Here is a 20,460-nt window from a genome sequence, read left to right on the forward strand (position 1 = left end):
TAGATGCGTGAGAGATCACTTCCGGCGTAAAGTTGGAGACGGTTCAGTTCGGTCCTATGAGTTCGGTTCAGTTGGACATCTGATTCAGATCAGTACGACGGCTGTTAAAGTCCCCGTGAACCGGAAGTCGCAAACGATTTTTCTCCAGTGCTGTGACGTATTTCCAAGTGAAACGGAATATTGAACAGAGGGCAGGGTTTTACTCTAGCGCTCCTCCTCTCCATCTCTCGCTCATTGTAAACTAACGGTTTGAGGGGAGTGGTTAAGCGTTTCCCCACCCAAACTGTGAAACCTACGTCATCAGAAAAAAGAAACCGTTCCAGACCGGAAGTAACTTTTCAGATTTTGATTAAAGATTACCAAGGTAAAACATTTTTTTAATATATTTTTACTTGCAGGATTAATTGTTCACCACAAGACTAGTAATATGCGCTAACAAAGTAAATAGGTTCAATTTTGATTTCACAGGGACTTTAACAAGAGGTAAATACTGTTCATTTTCTCACACAAACCGCTCATGTCTTAGGCCATCAGTGTGTAGTTAACGTTACATTTACGAGTCATTAAATTATGTTTAATTTTGACTTCTCTGTGCATGCTCTTTTAGGAGATCCCCATAGACCTGCATTAACGTTAACTTTATATGACTGACAGACAACAACGGTTTGACCAAAAAATTGAAAATGCTGTGGAAACAAAGACACCTACATCTTAGATGCCCTTGAAGTAAGCTAAAACATATCAAAATTAATTTCAAAGTGAACTATCCCTTTAATGTTATCTAACACAGCTAATCACTTTTTACTCTAGAATTACAAAATCCGTTTAGATGTTTCTGGAACATGTTGGTTTAAGTTTAAACCACCTGTTTAATGTTTCACCATACATAATATATTCAAAACTTCACAAAAATATTTTATTGAAATAGTTCCAGAATTAGGGACATTTAATTTAAAAAAAAAATGCTTGGAAACATCATATTATAAAACTTAATATGACTTTCCAAACATAATCTTCCAATTCCTGTTTCTGAGATAAATTCGGTCAACTGTGCCTTGTTGCCATGGCACTATTGACTGTGCTGGTGTAGTATTTTCACATGAGCCCTAAACAAAGATGTTTTTGTTGCTTAAAGGGATACTCCACTTTTTTTTTGGAAATAGGCTCATTTTACCATTCCCCCAGAGTTAAACAGTTCGGTTTTACCGTTTTCGAATCCATTCAGTCGATTTTCTGATATTTAAAAGAATATCAGTAACCAGACAGTTTCTGGTCTTATTGACTTCCATAGTAGGAAAAAAAATACACTATGGAAGTCAATGAGACCAGAAACTGTCTGGTTACTGATAATCTTATAAAAATCAGAAAATTGGCTGAATAGCCGATTTTCGGAAACGGTAAGTATCCCTTTAAGGAACAATTGTTCACATTACAGCAAATCGTTGTGCATTTATTGATGACAATCCCTTAAATAAAATGCAATGGACAAAGTGAAGGTTTTTCCCATTTCAGGCTGTGACCTAGGCTTCTAATTTTAGTTTTAAAAGGGGGAATTCAAACAAAAGCATTCATGCAAGCATAATCAGGCATAATCAATAATCAATTTATTCAAATTTACACTAAATACGGTTGATATGAATGTCCGAACGATGTGTAAAGGAATCAAGGATACGTGAAGACTTTGCTTGTGACTATTGTGAGTGATCTTGTTCAAATATTGATACATGTTAGGAGAGTATCACACAATCCATCTAAAGGGCATGGCCCATAAAAAGGTTTGCGTTTTAATCTTTTATGTCTAATAAGGTATATTCATAATCATGCACTAGCACAAGCTAATGATTTAAAATCAAACTTAAGTTCATTAAATCATCGAGAATATAAAAATAGAAATGCTTAACCAACAAAAATGAACTTCCTATGGATCTGAAGCCTTGATTTTTCTTTCGTTAATAATCTAGGCAAAACCTAGGTCACAGCCCAGTGAACGGATCACTCCCATGTTCACAAGTTCAGCACAAAAGAAACCTGAATTTACACCTGCAAGTTCCCATCCAGTCAAAAAGCACTAAGCAAACAAATTAAAGCAAGGAGAACAGCAAACAAAATGGTGTGACAGATATCAGAGGAGTACTTTCCCATAAAGTATAGCTTGTGGCGGTAGGGTGACCCACAGGGCTCCATTAGGGCAAGAGATACAGTGAGGTCATGGACATTCACAGACTTTCTACTTCTTCCTATAGGCCAGCGCTCCAAAGGCCAATACTGCAGCAATGGCCACAAGGGCAGCACCGCTGTATAGCAGCACAGGGAGGTCAGAGGACTCGGGTTGTGGCTCTGTCTTTGTCTGTACCTCCGGAGGGTCCGGGACAGAGAAGTCGTAGGCCGGGGATGAGGCCTTCAGCTCAACCTCTGGAATTATCACTTGCTCCAGGGTTGCTTCTGGTTCTAGATCCGGTGGGGATGATGACTGTGGCTCCACAGGAGCTGGAACAGGCTGAGATTGAAGCTCAGGCTCAGGCACGGGCAGCGAGGCGGTAGGAGGAGCATGGGTGACTTGCTGCTCTTGCTCTACCGAGGCTGGAGGTGGAGGGGTCTCCATCACGATCGGTTCCACAATTGGCTCCGGTGCGGGTGGAGCCGGCTCTGCTTTTGACGCCTCTTCTCGGACAGCGGCGAGTTCGCTCTCGCTGCCCAGCACGCTAAGTACGCTACTCTGCAACTCCCCTTCCTCCACCGCCTCTCCACCTTCTTCGAGCAGTTCAGCGTCTTCACGTTCCACGTGGACAATGTCAGAGTTTGAGGAATTGTTCTCGCTTTGCTCTTCAGCTAACGCCACTCCCTCAGCACCGTCCAGACTCTTGACGTCTTCTGGGTCCATCATGCCGATCTGCGCCCAAGACTCGTGTCCTGTCAGAGACACAGGAAGACTCTCTGTCTGCCAGGAAGCCGGCCCACTACTATCTCCAGGAGTCAGTAGTGAAGCAGGAGGGCTTAGCTGATCCGAGGCCTGTTCACCTGACAGGATGTAAATATCGTTACTGTCCTCAGCTATGATCACACCCGGGTCCTCCCCTTCATCCAGGCTGAACACAGTGCCCTGTAATGTAAAGAGAGGAGATATAAATCAGTTGGTTCATTAGTCGTGTTTTTTTTATTCCAAACATCAGAAAACCTCTATACTGATATAGTTTTTATAGAACATTGTGTATACATATACAGTACCATGGTCTGTCTAAATACTCGATACTGATTGGCTGGAAGGTGTGCAATAAAACGGTTTAATGTACAGGTAGTCGCCGTTTAATCCCTGTTCTATATTAATGAGCTCCTTTTATTGAATCACACACACATCACTTGAAGACATAGATCGGAAATGGCGCTGTGCATGAAACGAGTACAATTTAGGAGGACCTAAACTTGTTGCCAGCGCTGCCCTACAAATTAACATAGCTTTGCAACTAAATCGCTACATCACATTTCTCAGCAACGAAGCGGTAATGTTGCGGTTTTTAAATTTTCTGAAACCCACAGCTTCACTATTAGTAAAGAGACACTGCCCAGTTGCAAGTAATTCACACACATCTCTCTCTCTCTCGATAATTAATTTAAATAAATGTAATCTTATCGCAGTACTTTATCTCTATGTGTAATTTCAGAGCGGGAAGAATGCTAGATCTAGATCATAGTTGACGAAAATCATTTTACCATCATTTTAAAGGAGTAGTTCACTTTTAAAAAAACTTTTGCTGATAATTTACTCACCCCCATGTCATCCAAGTTGTCCACGTCTTTCTTTCTTCAGTCGAAAAGAAATGAATTTTTTTGATGAAAACCTTCCAGCATTTTTCTCCATATAATGCACTTCATTGGGAACCAAACGGTTCAAGGTCCAAATGAGAGTTTCAGTGCAGCTTCAAAGGGCTTTAAACGACACCAGACGATGAATAAGGGTCTTATCTAGGACCCTTCGAGTCATGACTTGAAAAAAGATTTGTTCATTTTGATGAACGAGTTCGAACAGGAGAGTTGCGAACGCGCATCACAGAACAGAGCAAGGCGAGCATTTGAGCTTATAAAACTTAAACTTTTGTATTTTTTTTTAAATGACCGATCTTTTCGCTAGATAAGACCCTTATTCATCATCTGATATTGTTTAAAGCCCTATGAAGCTGCACTGAAACTCTCATTTGGACCTTTAACGGTTTGGTTCCCAATAAAGTCCATTATATGGAGAAAAATTCTGAAATTAAATTTATTTTCAACTGAAGAAAGAATGACATGGATATCTTGGATGACATGGGGGTGAGTAAATTATCAGCAAAAGTTTTTTTTTTAAAGTGAACTACTCCTTTAACTCTTCTGGTTAAATAATGCACAGCAAACATAAATAAGATCTTTAACTTTTCAGTGTTGGCAAATAACCATGGCATAAGCAGGATAATCCACCTCTAGGTGTGCATTAAACGATTTGAATGCATTCAGCAGAGCCAAAGAGCTGTATATGTATGTATGTGTTTGTGTGTAAATAAAATAGAAGCCTTTTTTTATCAAGATAAGCAAAGCAAACAGAAACACTGAGTCATAATACATGCTTTACATGTCTTTTACAAACTGTGGTTGAACCAATGTACGCATTTCCTGACGTCATTACCCAAGCCACAATAAGATTGAAAAACAAATCCATAATGTTTGGTTTTTAACTGCATTTCCTTAAGCCTGATCATATCTGCAAACCATTGATTAGTGTGGCCCATCCACACATATTTTACAAACTTCACAAAGAAAGTAAGCACACAGCGTTGGTGAGCATAAGAGAACTCTATCAAAAAGCCCCAGAAATTACAAACACAATGGTAGTCTAGCTTGTTAAAATACATTACAGTCCCTTTTAGCACACAGCACAGTAAGTGGAATTTACCATGACATGGAGCACTTGTCATTCATTTCATATGCCACCCAGTGGAGTGTGAGAGTTATTACATCTATAATAATAAATTCTCTTCATTCATGGTTTTATAAACAAGACCAGCTTTAAAAAGACTTAAAAACAAGGGGGTAAGCGGCGCGCCATCACCTTTAAAAACATTTACAATAAGGTAAGAACTCTGCATGAAGTGTTATCCCACTCTCCTCTTTATCAGCCTGCATTCACTGCACTGCTAGTTATTTCTATTTACAGTAATGTCTTTATCTTACTCTGCCATTCAGACAATGACATCACCAGACAGCTGTGGTGTCTGTCGTATATGCCGCTGGTTTCTGCGCGTCTACCACAACTAGGTCAAGCATGCAAAAAACGAATTAATTTGAATTTGAACTCATTGTCTGTAAATGCATCAGTTTCTGCTCGTTTGCATTAAGCAAATTGGAGATATCGGCCCTCGCTCTCGCTTGACTCATCATAAAGGACACTCTTCTGCTTGCTGTACCTTTTAAGTAATCAACCACTGTGCACTTGCATTTAGTATCACATGTAATCCTGCCTCACACTGATGCTTTCAAAAACACATTAGATCCCAGCATCTGGCTTAACATCTGATGGCCAACAGAGAGAGGACCATAAGGACACAACCAGTGGAATATTACAGCACAATATATTATGCTAAATTAATTTTCATACGGATAACCATAAGGTCGCCACAACCCTTTAAATGAAAGTCAAATGTTTAAATCAGTTTCCAAAGAAACCAGCTGACCCTAATGTCCTTTAATAACCATACATGCAGATAGGGGATCAATTTTACTATAGTCAGTATGGTAAACAACAAACAACAGGATATGTCAGTGAATACAAAAGGTTAAGGGTTGATAAGATTTTTTTGTAAGTAAATTATGCTCACCAAGGCCTCATCAATTTGATAAAAAAAATACAGCAAAACAGCAATTTATATATTTCAATATATGTTAAAATATAATTTACTCCTGTGATGAAAAGCTAAATTTTCAGCACCAGTCTTCAGTGTCACATGATCCTCCAGAAATCATTTGAATATGCGGTTTTGAAAGATTTTATGTAACACTATTTCGATAGTCCACTTTAGATATTCTACTAACTATAAGTAACTTTTCAACTACATGTCAACTAACTGTCATTAGAGTATTAGTAGACTGTCAGCTTAATACCTGCTAACACTTTATTTTGTTGGTCCCCCATCAGACATTCAAGTGACTATAAGTAACTTAGCTACAAGAAGTAAACTTATTCTCCTGACACCTAACAGTCTACTATAATATACTAATACTCTAATGAGAGTTAGTTGACATGTAGTTGAAAAGTTACTTATAATTAGTATAACGTCTAAAGTGACTATAGAAATAAAGTGTAACCAGATTTTATATTGTCAATGTCGAAAACAGGTAATCCGCCTACTATTTTGCAGAAACCATGATACATTTTTATTTTAACCAGCCTTTATTTTTACTATTTCTCAATGTAATGTAACAAACACCACATGCACAAAGTCTGATTTGACAATAGCTTTTTGAAATGGTGAGGTAAGAGATGTTTTCTGCAAGATTAGGCTTGCTGTCTAATCCAGAGACTGTCTTTAAATGAAGTTATGTTGTTAAGGCGTTTCCTCCTAGGTGAGCCTTGGGTACATGTACCCACCTTTGCCTAAAGACAAAACTCACGCATGCCTGCCAAAATCAATCCTTTCACGTTCATATAAGGACACAATATTGAAAATGGGGTGGTGTGCAGATCATAAAACTGATCTAGTGTAGGGTGATCAACTGTCCTGTTTTCCCAGGACAAGTCCTGTTTTCAAATAACAATATAACAATTTTCTATCCATACAGAGGAGGCATAACCTACTTTAAATGTATTGAAATTAATAAGATATCTTTGAATAAACTTCGAGTATCATTTGAGTAGGCCCATCTGTTTGCCGGGCAGAGTGTCCTGGTTTTTGGTAATCAAAATATGGTCACCCTAATCTAGTGCTTAGCCATTTAGTACTACAATGCTACTAAAGTATGAGAACTAATGTGCCTACTAAACATACACTACCATTTAAAAGCTTGTGGTCAGCAAGATTTGTTTAATGTTCTTGAAAAAAGTATCTGATATCTGAGAAATACAGTCCGACAGTAAAATTGAATTATTATTAGAATTTTAAATATTATTTTAATATATTGTAAAACATAATTTATTCCTGTAATGCCAAAGCTGAATGTTCAGCATCATTACTCCAGTCTTCAATGTCACATGATCCTTCAGAAATCATTCTAATATGCTGATTTGCTCCTTAAGAAACATTTCTTATCATTATCAATGTTAAAAACAAGATATTGTTTAACATTTTTGTGGAAACTGTGAAATAGGCTCATAGGCTTCACCCATAGTGGGCTACATTTCTCCTCAAAACATTTGAACACATCCTAAATGTATGTTAAAGTAAATATATATTGTTATATACATATTGTTAAAGTAAATCCAAACTGACTTTGGATACCTAAGGTGAAACATTTTTCTCCCAGAGTATGTCAAGCATACAGGTCACCATCTCGAGATTCTCGACTAGCACACGGAGTAGTTTTGAGGCAGTCAAACTGGGACAGCCCTGCTCAAGCAGATTTCATATGAGGATTTATCAGATTTATTTCTGTTCTTCATCTAGAGCGTGTGGGGGTGGCGTATAGCCACTGTTTGTGTGATGAGAGGAGCACATCGTCTGTAAAATGCAGTTACGTAAGAGGTCGGACTGAGCGATGCGCAGGGTGATGCGACCTGACGTGGATCAAGCTCTGCTCTCAGCACTTACCGATATACGGACAGGGTGCTCTGGCAGCGGTTTGTCTGTACCACACAACCGGAGTCAAGTTACGTCACATCATGCCATCTCAAGAATCTTTGCTGGGCAATGTGACAGACACACTGAAGGTCACCTCTGTGTTGCGTACATTAAAGACAGAGGGACAGGAAGGGATTCATGGGCTAGGGTTACTCGAAACAAAATATCGGGTTCATAACAGTTTCCCATGACCTGGAGTTTATCATGATCAGACCAGACGGCATGATTCGGAGAAACAATTCATTAACTAATGTACTGTTTTAGTTCTCAAAATGGCTTCTTGCTGCTTTGCCCTGGGTTTTGCAGAACACACACACACACATACATTGGGCATCCATAATTTATGGGAGTTTTCATAGACATTATTTTTAAACTGTACAAACTGCACAGTTTGCTATCCTGTAACCCTAACCCTACCCATCACAGAAAATATTCTGCATTTTTTACATTTCCAAAAACATCACCTAATATGATTTATATGCTGTTTTCCTCACAAGGACCAAAAATGTCCCCACAAAGACACAAAAAGGACTTTGGATTTTGCCATCTTAACGTAGGGTTTACCTGAACCTCACACACGCAGAGAGAGATCATTTATCATTTCCGTCACTGGGTTTGAATCTCATTCATGAAAGAATTTTCTACATAAATCCTCCATCAAAACAACTTGTACATGAATTGTCATAGTGAAGCGATGCAATAATTTACAAAAGAACAAACACATACCAAGAAATGTATTCTCGTGTCACGATTAAGGCCTATTTTGTTGTTTTGTAATACTATAATAAATATTGTGCTTCATCAAATTTGCAAAAAATGTCATCCAAAAGAAGAATTGAGTAAACAAAGTTACTCCAGCTGCAGTCGTTTCTACACTAAAACAAGTTAAATGTTAAATTCAAAATTTACCGACTGACCTATTTAATGGAGAGAACTAAAACTGAGTGTTCTTGCTAAGATAAAGTGCTTGCAAAGTGATGGAGAGCAAAATGGTGGACAAAAAGACCTGAATCGCAAAATATTGTTTCGTAAATGGACCATGAAAGTATAATCTCATCTGGTCCAGAGCTCAAGAAGAAATCAGCTGTCCTACCTGCCTGTGCTTAGCTCCTAAGTGTGCAGATCTCCAGCAATGACCACAAGGAATTGAAGTGAATGAGTGCCCGAGAGAACGTATACACAGAATAAAAGGTTGCTGTCACAGTAATGGGGATGGAAGTGCTGAGGAGGAGGTCTGGTTTGTTTGCCCACGGATTCTCCTCCTACTTGTCTGACTCCTCCCTCCTGCATTCAAACTCTCACAGATGCTTATTCAGTATCATATATGCCAAAGCTCTCACTCCATCACTGGAATGTGGTCCTGTACCGAGCTGAAGTATAAAACAATGGTCTCCGCTCCTCCCTGCGTAAGTATCAGGGGTGCTCTAATTAAATTATTCCTTCTGACCGAGTTCAGCTCGCACACAGAACACATCAACTGCGTCTTTCATAAGGACAGCCCTCCTATGAAATATAATGTGACCCAAATAGGATGTCATAAACAAGACCTTCGTATTCCTTTATACCATCATCTAACAGAGGTGAAGAACTGTTCTCATAAAACATTTGCATGAGGGAAAGATAGCCTTCAGAAATGAACAATCTACAGTTTGAACTAACAAATTACGTAACTTTTGATAAGCTGAATGGGAATGAGTGTGCACATTATGCAAAATATTAAATTAAAGAGGAATTCTCTATTATGGCCTTATATATGAAGTAGCGAAGAACTGTGCCTTAAACAAATATGCTCTTAATCACACTGTCCATAAAGGAGAAAGGACGGCGAAACTGTAGATAAAACACTAAATGATGTTTCATTAAACAAAGCTTGGGAGGAGCACATTCAAATAATCAATCCAATTAACTTGTCATCAACAATCATGTCATCCCATCAAGATGAGAAAAAGCACTCAGTCGACTCACCTACATTCCTTGACAGTTTTTCAGCATCCCGACACCTCACTCTTGGCTTGTTTAATGTACTCTCATTGGACAACACGCCAAATATACATACCATTTATTCTATCTGACTTATTTGTGTGAACTTGGGATATCTTGCTCATCACACAGCAGCATAACGCATTTAACCAACACTAAGCCCTTTGTATCCAAAGGGTTCTGCATAATTTAAGCAAAACGTTAAAAAAATAACTCAGTCAATTATCCACCGGCAGATGTAAAAAAAAAAAAGAAAGAAAAAAAAAAACACACAGCTCTGGCTCCCTCTCCTGACAGAAGTCTTGAAAAACACTGTGAAACCATTATAGTTCTGTGAAGAAACCCGTTTTGCCTTTGGAAACTGACCTTAACCTCTTACAGGCAGTGGTTCTCAGCCTAGGGGGTGGAACTAGAGGTCTTCAAAGGTAGTCTTGGATCTAAAAAAAAATAAACCAAGGTCCGACCTGAGACCCGAGCAGGTTCTGGTTCAAAACTTTGACGAGTGCTTTAAAACATGGGTTGGGTCTGATATTAGTACCCTTAGGTTTAATACAAATAAAATGGACATCCTTTAAAATCAACGTATTCTGTGATATTTCTTATTTGGTGTCTCTGATTTTGGTCTGTATCATACCCGGTTGAAAAGTCTCCGCTCACCACAGGCTGTGCAGACATTGCTGCTTTTTACATTATGGTCCAAATGACTGTCTGCTCAGGTACAGATATTAGGGGCCGAGAATCCCTCTAGCCTGTAGTCACTCGGAGGCCTCAGCAAACTTCTAATGGGGCTGCAGGATGACTTAACATTTTAAATTAATTTTAATAACTATTAATAGTACTATTATTTATTAAAATAATCGAATTAAATGCTAAATCAATTTTTCCTTTTGCTTGATTTTTATTTTGTTTATTTATAAAAAAAAGATTAAAAACAAACAACTATGTAATATTTAAATCAGAAATACTAGAGGAAATATCTTACCTCCAGATTTGTGTTGGGCAATGGAGGGCATTTTACTCAAAAGGATGAGAACCACTGCTTTAACCCTATGGGGTCATTTTTTTTCACATAGCAGCAAAACAGACTTAAAACACTTTTGTAAAATAAAGTAAATAAACAAGCTGCGCTTTCTGCCTCTGTCTCCGTGAACTTTTTTTCTGGAGCATGTCTCTAAACTTAAAACTCAGCTAATACTATTCACCCAGGCATGAGCAATCTTTATCTTTATAATCATTTAAGGGTCTACCATTACATTATCTCATTCAAAACGATAACAAATATTCTCTGTTTATGTAATATGTATAAAAAGAGAGATCTTAGTCGTTCTCATTATCGTTCTCGCAGCTCATTATCTGCTGATGTGAACACGCCCACAGAGAGCGCGCGCTATTCAAAAGCAAACGATCTGAGGAAATCCATGCAAACCTGTGAACGCCCACATCAGCTCGATAAAACACATCAAGATGTTTCCAACTCTAACTTTGAACCAGTTCTCTAAAATGGCCCATATAGCCTATTTGAACAGGATTTGTTTCCAGGTATGACTTTGTACTAAAATATGCTTTTAACTTTCATTTATATTAGGAAATTTGTAATTATATATTGTCCTCGGGTTCTCTTTTGTGGTACCCTCTCAGTGAAAGGCTCATTATGCAGCTCATTGTCTTCTCAGGTTTGAATCACATCATTATTCATGATCATTCACGCCCCCATGCATATTGCATTTCTAAACAAAAAAGCCTCACAAAATTTAAATCAATGTATTGTTTTACGTGAATGATTAGGCAGGATGATTTTCAGATCATTTTGAAGCAAAAACTCTAGGCGACAACATCCATTAGTCAAAAGTCTTGTGTTTTGTGTCCTTAATTCAGAAACTTTAATTTTGCTTTTTTCAACAACCATGCATAAACATTATTCTCTCAAAAATACAAACATGCATGTTGCTCACATATTATGGTAGCCCTGTTTGTGCTAAATAGAGTGTAATTATTTCACCTTTGCCATAAATATTTTTTATAAGCAACTGGAAAAACCACAAATGTCAGAACATGTCAAAACATCTAAAGGACCCCAAAAACACCTTATTCCCCAGAGGGTTAGGGTACACCCAGTTAGAGTATCAAACATTTTGTAAGTTGCTAACTAGCTGGAGAAATATTCATTCGTCATTGTATGTGCTTAAGAATCAGCTGTTTAAATGATCTAGATCAAACTAGACAGTAGATTACCAATTAAATGTAAGTCACTCACCCATCCTCCCTGCATAATGATGAAGTCTGCTAGTGATTCCTCAAGATAACGCAAACCATAATGCAGCAGAGAATCCAGCGGCTGCCCCTCAGTCAGCAGGTTCTGTAACAATACTAAGGGTACCAACACCTAAACAAAGACACAATAATAGATTGAAAAAAAAAGACAGAGACATTCACACATCAGTGAAAACAGCCCAATTGGCCTCGAGGGCACTTAGTGTGCACTTATGAGGTGAGTGTTTTAAGAGACCTTGCTCCATCCTCCTTGAGCGTGAGACGACACCTCCTCCACCGCTGCTCTGAAGTGCTCAAAGCTCAAATCCCTGCACAAGAGACACATTCATATAATCACTGCTCAGTACATTTCTCTGCATTCATTTGAATTTGCTAGTTGTTCCAAAAAACATCAAGATAATATATGCTGAAAGCTTTCAGTCAATATTTAAGTCAAATGTCAAGAATAGTAATTTACAAGCCAACTTATTAATAGTGTGTGCAGGCTGTTTACACAATACATTTTTCTGACATAGACCCTCTGCAAAGAACGTTTCAGTTGCAAGAGCTTTTTACCAACTACTAAAATTGTCCAGGAATGCTCCCTAGACATTTAAAAGGACCTGCGCAGAAGCGTGTGAGTGGCGGAGGACAGGTGTATGTCCAGGTCCCGGGAGATGCGGTCCCCCAGCACTGCCAGACTGTCCTCTATGGAGCTCTCTGGATTGGCTGGACTGAACACAGGGGATGTGTGCTGATCAAAACCAGTCGTGGAAAAAGCTGAGCAGAAAAAGAGGCGGATGACTTTAAACCATGATCCAGATTTCAGATTTATTTTATCATGAAATTCCAATGATCTTACAGGCTGCAATTTCCTCTTCCAACTGCTTTATTTCATTCTCAATCTGTTTCTTCAGGCTGCTATTCCGCTCTCTTTGCACTTCCTGTGTAGAATGGCTCTCTCCTGCACAGAATCATAACACACGTTTATTTATTACAAAAAAAAAATGTTCCCCAAAAATTCAAAGTGCAGACCTTTCCAATATATAATTATGACTAATTATTTTTATATAATCATTTACCTGGTCATGTGAGGCCAAAGTTTTACCCCCATTTAATTGTATTTTCTTCATTTAAATTGAGTTTTTTTTTTAATAGAGGTGTTTGCTGACATGTTTAGGAAATATTCCATTTATATATCTTGCTAATATTAGGTACTTCATTTTTGAAAGCAAACTTGATTATTTGTATCTTGACACAAATAAGCTTGGAAACTCCAGGTAATCAAATATTTAGGCAAGTAATTTTCTGCATGGCTGATGAAGCTAAAAAAGGTGAAGTGGAAAGAAAATAATGGTGAAACTGAGCCAAATACTGTACTATTTATACTGTACATTCAAAACTTATAATGTAATGTCCACTATGTTCAGCATATGATGTGCTCCAAATAATATATGTAGCTAAACAGCCTGTTTTATGATAATGTCCCAATCAAATTCTCATGCGGCTGTTCACACACTGGTGAATCATTTAGTGTTTTCTACAACTCAGGCTTACATGAACCAGTAGATTCAATATGCAGTGACTGACTATAAAAATACAAAGTGTTAGAGGGAGAAAGAAAGAGTCAGATAGACTTAGAGAGATAGCAAGAAAGTATAAAGTCTGTGAAGTAGACAACATTGCAAAAGTTGATGGGAGCTCACACTAGCCGCGTTTCCACTGCCGGGCTAGGGCCGGGCCAGAGCTAACAGCGAGCCGAGCCGAGCTAGTGGCCTCGGGCCTCAAGCACCGGGCTTGCGTTTCCACTGCCGGGCCAGTAGCCCCACAGCGCTGCCCCAGACCCCACCTCTAACACGCCTTTCTGGATCAAACGTCATAAAACCCAACCCATTTCAGCGGGTATTATGAATGAATTTATTTTTTAAATTAGGAAGATAGCATGTATATTAACTCACCTGCCCAATAGTGTCCCGAGACCAGTACAGGCGATTCTCCATTTCAAGCAGCGATTTTTTGCGCGATATAACAAGTAGGGCTGCGGGCACGTTTTCAAGTTATTCATTAACCGTTAACCGAGGCCCATCGGTTAATATTCGGTGCATAGTGTGCGCGCCGCAACCTCGAGATACAGAGTTAATTTTTTAACACCTTTAATAACTTATTGGACCCCATTTGAAACGAAATTAATTTATAGAAATAAAACGCAGCAAGTAGGCTACGGAGCAGTTAAAGCCCCATTTCCATCACCCTTCAAACTGAAATTGCCAATTGAAAATAAGCAAAACGTCCATTTCACAAAAACTCTGTGTCTGCAAATAATAATAATAATAATACTAATAATAACCATCATCATCATTAGGCTATTGTAACATTTTATTAGGCTGCATATGTAGAAGACGCCTTTATCCAAAAAAAGATAGAGCACAAATAAACACAATATTTTTGACGCATATCCAGTGTGTGTGGAGCACGCACTGATGGCTGCGAGACGCCCATGTGAACACTTGCAGTTTCATTGCATTACTTTCAGTGGAAACAACTTAAAATACTCTTTCATTTCTGGTCATACAGAAAATAATAATACATTATTCGCAAATACATTTATTTGCGTAAACTCACAATAACAAGAAAACGTTGTGCTTTAACAATTAATCAAGGCGCGCTTCATGATCTCCGTGAACTGAAGCGCGATCTGAAACAGCACCGCATTCGAATTTGTTCGTTTTAAATTGGACATTTAAAGCTTTAGTCTACAGGGGTTATAAAGCTTTAAATGTCCAATTTAAAACGAACAAATTCGAATCGAAAGCCAATATCTTCCGACTATGTAGCTAATTAATTTCTCTCTAAAAGTGCATCCGGAGATGGAGATATTTTAGCCGAAAATCATTTAGAAAACAATAGTTTATTAATAAACAATTAATGCCTCGTTATTTTATATTATTTTATTATCTGACACATTTATTATAGCCTATAAATCACCTATAGCTAAATCCCCTTTCTGTAGGCTGCGGTTACGCCTCTTCTCATTCAGCACTGCAGGGAAAATATCATTTCCAGGTTCTAATTTGGCCTCAGAAAACCAGTAAAATATATATATTTTTTTATATTAATTTGTCAAATATTTTAAATGTTTAAGGGGCAAAAAAATCAAACAAATATCTGAAAATTCGTCGATATGTAGCCTATATATTTTTGCGCAGATTTTGGCATACAGTTCAAATTAAAATGTTATGCAATTTTAAACGGTTAATCGGTTAAACATGGACACCCCTGTGCATCTTGCTTTAGATCATAACCTTCCATAACACCGATAAACTCCGCCTTTTACCTTGAGCACGCCTCTAGCCCGAGCTGGCCCCCTCTGGCCCAAGGTATTCGACGGGCCAGAAATCCTGGCCGTTGGCCCTGAGGAAGCCCCGATCAAGCCCCGGAAGTGACAGTGGAAACGCGACTGGCCCTGGCACGCACTAGCACGGCCCGGCCCTGGCCCGGCAGTGGAAACGCGGCTACTGACTTTTCCCAGGCTGGGCAGATCTTTAGTCAGATTTGAGAGGGCTGCGCTTCACTCTGAACCAGTGGCATGTGAACAAGCCAACGCTGATAACACATGACAGTCTGTCAGAGTGCAGAGCAGGTCGAGTGGAAAGAGGGATCAGAAGCTACTTTCAAAGCTGACTGATTGAAAAGCAGAGCAGGACACAGGACATTCCTCATTGAACCGCTGATGTGCCCAAGGCTCCAAAATCTCCAAAAGTCAGCTTAAGCCCATACCATTCTCTGTATCAACAAGATTAACTGTCAATGACATAGTGTATGTGCACTTCGCATCTCCTTCTGAAGTCCACAAGTACTAAATAAAAGGACGTTTGCTACAAGAAGTCAATATTCACGAGAAACAGTCCTAGAATGATTCTAAGCAAAGCGATTCCGCTTGAAGCTAGAATTGGCCAAACGACATTAAAAAGACTAAACAATGCCAGTGGGACCAAATTTGCCAACCATATACGGACTGCCACATAAGAAGTATAGACAACACATGCACTCTGAAGGATTTGTTAATGCATTACTTGCAATACCTGGAGGCATTTTTCAATCAAATTACACTAAGCACAGCACCTTGTATACAGCACTTTGAGTTACAAGGGCAAAATGGAGATTCCTGGAAGAGGAATGTGACCTCAGTAACTGTGGACAAACCCTACTAGCGACTGAAACTGTAATGGCGGAATAAGAAACCAAGATCCTTAGCAAAGCAGCTCTATGGATAGCACGTCCTAGGGTAGGTAGCTTCAGCATGTAGAGGGAAAACTCAACTGCATAAAGACCTTTTGGAAGTTCTGAGCTGCATCTCAATTTGCATTCTTATTCTACAAAATAGTGCATAAATGATGAGTAGTTTGCTCAAACGTAAAATTCCAACAATAAGTGGACTTCAAGTACCTGGATGATACTAATTTAACTGAAAAAGTGACATTTTGGACACTTATAAATACAGATTTCCTAGTCAGAAATTGGACAACCTCTCCAGCAGTATGACTGGAAAACCTATTTGCGTTTTTGTTACCGAAGTTTCTAAAAAGAATGTATGAAAACATTTATATTTTTTTCCTACATCTACACTGCTATCCCTTACAGTAATGTATATGTGCATATATAAATAACGATTTGATGCATATTGAATGTACTTTAAACATCAAAAAGCATATACTCGACAGAAATTACAGAATCTAGATGGCACAATTAATGTGTATATAATAGGGAGGGAATGTTTAAATGGTTGAATGGCACTTTATTCAAATTCCATTGGATATTTACTAAATCCATTTTGGTAAGACTTTAATAAGACTTCCCCAAGAAGTGACTCCTATTTTCTTGAAGGCAGTTGAACGCAACAAATTCAATTAAAACTTCAGAATTGGGGAGTAAGAAATGTATAGGCAGTATATACGTAATATTTGTGATCTTGAGCATTTTTGTGTCTTAAAGGTCCCCTGAAATGGGGTTATTTTATTATTTTATAATGTTTCCTGGGTTGCCCTTATAATGTTAGTATGTTTTATAGATCAAAAATAGTCATAATTTAGAAATAAAAGGTCAATTTTCCTAGCCTCTAATTTGAATGCTTTGTTTGAAGGGGCGTGTCTGTCTGGGATTCAGTGTAACCGCCCACTGCTGTGATTGGCTGACATGATTGCATATGAAATAGCTACATATTACATGTGAAACTCTCTCAAATACTTTTACTACAGCTATTACAGGTTTTTACTATTACAGCTATTGAGATTAACGAATCGTGAGAAGTTTTTAAAGTATTTAGATCTATTCCCATCACATAAAATTTTGCCGTGAGCATTGAGCAAGAGAATGAAGATCTTATCATTGCAACGCAGTTTCTGCACTCTCTCTAATGCTTTCACCAACACAATGATGTACATACAGTAAGAGCTTTGTTGTGCAGTGTAACGTGCGTCATTGATTTCATACTGAGTTGTCCAGCTAAACTTGTGCTGTTTGGAAAGATTGTTCTTTGATTGCTTTCTGTATATAATTTGTTCACAATTTAAATAAGATTACTTTCATCCTACTAAAAGAGACGATGTGAAGTTGATATTTTAGTCACTGGCTTGACTGATGTATAAACAGTATTGAACGATTTTGAGAGAAAGATTACCAGTCTGAACTTAAACAATGGGCTATATGCACGCATAAGTTCCGCATTTGACGTAAGGATGCTCGTTCATTTCCGGTTGTGTAGATTAAAGCGGAGGAAAACCGGAGAAAACGGGATTATGGCAGAGTCTTCAATATTTACTGTCCTCCCGTCTTTGAAACGAAACGTACATACGTTTAGATGTAATTTTATATATAGTTATGTTTATTTAATATAATTTTAAAAAGAAGCATAAACACAACGAGGGGTGTCTGTTTTATCTGTTTTTGTGACTAACGTTTCTTTAGTATAACCATGGAGTATAAAATTCAATATAAATTCTCGGTATTGCATTGGACTCTATGATCGGCGGAAGTTATCGAGCATCCTTAATCCTTCACCGGAAATAATGCCGTGCATAGAGCCCATTAGGCTACACATCAGAAATTGTTGCTTGGTGGCTCGATCGATTTATTTTCAGACATTCATTGAGGACAGCTCTGTACTAGCCCAAGTTGAGGAAACGGTCGTCGGTGAAATGTTTGGACCATACAAAACTTTGGGAAGTTGTGTTGGCGCATTTCCTGAGAAAATAAAATTAACCCATTGTTTCTTCAGACGCTCGGATGAAGGAACTAAAAAAAAAATAGTTTTGTGTTCATTTGTACATCTGAAGACTGATCAACTGCCATGCTTCGCTCGTTTGCAAGCCATGAGATCTTTCGAGGAAAAACACAAATCGTGTTTGCGCGTTCGTACTTCCTAGCTCACTTTCTCTGGGCGGGCAAAGCAGAGAAGGGGAGGTTACCTCCTCCGTATGATGTCATACAGAGGAGATTCAAGATCAGCGCGTCTGAGTTTTCATTTTCTCAAAGGCAGAGAAAGATAGTCAAAGCTCGGTTTACACCGATAGCCACATATATATACATATAGGGGAACTCTTATTAATGTTAAAAAACCTCAGAAAGTGAAAATTTCACATCAGGGGACCTTTAATAAAAGAGTCTACGGCCTGGTTTCACAGACAAGGTTTAGATTAAGCCTTAGTTCAATTAAAACATTTAAGTACCTTTTAAACGTGCTATTGAACAGACTACCGAAAGTTGAGTCATTGTTTTGAGACTAAATTAAACTCCTTATGATTCTTGCCAGGCAGGCTATTAGTACATAATGATTTGTGAATGTGATCTCTTACCCTCCGCTGTCTCTGAGGTTCTTGATCTTGGTGGTGGGAGCAGGCTGAGGTAGCTAAGAATGACATACTTGGTCTCATAGTGAAATCCTTCAGTGGTGGAGGAGCCAGAGGCAGCCATTTAAGAGAAATGTCAGGCTCTTAGTAACATGCACGACGAAATGACAGTTTTCAGAAGTCCTAGAAAGAAAGAAAAGAAAAAAAAAACTTCATGAGGGTACCATTTGGGGTTGTCTGAACTTCTAGCATCATACACAAAGAAAAAAAAATGTATCTTAAGAATGTGAACATAAACTATGCTAAAATGACCAACAGAATGACCTTTTCTATACATTGAAACAAGTGACTGAGGTTGTAATTGTTCAACACAAGTAACATAATTTTATGTAACGGTGGACTAATCAATGACAACTAAACAGAGTATTGTGGGAGCTGCCAGTCTGAAACAGAAAAACAGGTGTATGACATGACATGACTTTCCATGCAACACTACACACAAATCCAAAGTTGCTCAAGTTTCTAACGCAGACCACTTCAAAACTGAACAGTTGTTATAATACTGCAACGTACATTTTTGCAAGCAAATGTCCCGGGAATTAGTAATATTTTTATACTAAAGAAATCCACCACATTTATGAGAACATCGTGTATAATGTAACGCACGAGGACACCAACTGAACCTCTAGTGCTCGCCACACCTACTCGCATGCCAGAGTTTCGGCTAGCCGCTAAAGTTTAAACATAACGTCTTAGTATCACTCATAACATAACATGCTATCCGTTTAATGTGAACATGCTGCGACTTAGCTTGAATATGTCGTACCTCTGCGCCAGTGATAATTTGTTCACTCAGAGGGGGTAAATAACTGGTTTCTCTCACTGTTAACTTACTATGTAACTGCTTCTTCGACTGTGTGGTGATGATAGCTAAATGTTCAGACCTGCGCATGCGTGGTCACCGCCTTGCTTGTATTCCTGCTACCATGACGCAGGACGCACGGACGTGAAAACGAGAAGGTCAAAGAGAGAGACTGAGAGGGGAACAGAACTGTTTCGTATCAGGACCTGTTCCATTTTTAGCTAAACGTATTTTCATTTTAAGTTAATTTCCGTTCACAGGTCTAATTATAATTTGAGAGTTTTCTCTCTACCCTGAGCTCAAATACAAATGATGCATGGATATGAAATATAATATGTGCCCCAGATGCAACCATAATGCAATCCAACAAGTCAGGTGTTTGCATGCCCTTTGACTGCATTTGCTTTTGCTGCCCTCAAATGGTGCAATGCTGCACATGTATTGCACATGTATATTTTTTTTTTATCCAAAGTGGAATAGGTTCACATCCTTGACAATGTATCGACATAAAATGTATCTTCAAGTACAAATACAGAGCATTCCGTACCAATCAGAATAGAACATAGGCTACAATTTTCTCGAAACTGTAACCATACACTCTAAAAAATGCTGGGTTGTTTCAACCCAAATTTGGGTCAAATATGGACAAACCCAAATGTTGGGTTAAAATGTAATTTAAAAAAAATACAGTTGAAAGTTGAAGTTGGTTAACATTTTAAATGAC

At 38.4% G+C, this 20,460-nt stretch overlaps 1 protein-coding gene across 2 annotated transcripts; it reads right to left on the bottom strand.

Annotated features, from left to right (window-relative positions):
- Window positions 1-956: 956 nt before the first annotated feature.
- bcl2l13 (BCL2 like 13) lies at window positions 957-19,869 on the bottom strand. Of its 2 annotated transcripts, none has more exons than XM_039684274.2 (7): window positions 19,769-19,869; window positions 18,881-19,057; window positions 12,892-12,993; window positions 12,653-12,809; window positions 12,286-12,358; window positions 12,034-12,162; window positions 957-3,100 (listed from the first exon to the last, which is right to left on the bottom strand). In XM_039684274.2, exons 2-7 carry the CDS (start codon window positions 18,996-18,998, stop codon window positions 2,228-2,230), a joined length of 1,452 nt encoding a protein of 483 aa, XP_039540208.2. In that variant the 5' UTR covers window positions 18,999-19,057; window positions 19,769-19,869; the 3' UTR covers window positions 957-2,227. The 2 variants fall into 2 exon arrangements, with proteins under 2 accessions (XP_039540208.2, XP_039540207.2); XM_039684273.2 differs by having other exon boundaries at window positions 19,701-19,833.
- Window positions 19,870-20,460: the final 591 nt, after the last annotated feature.

The sequence above is a fragment of the Pimephales promelas genome, chromosome 10 (genome assembly GCF_988280905.1).
Source record: "Pimephales promelas chromosome 10, fPimPro1.hap1.1, whole genome shotgun sequence".
Taxonomy (NCBI): Eukaryota; Metazoa; Chordata; class Actinopteri; order Cypriniformes; family Leuciscidae; genus Pimephales; species Pimephales promelas.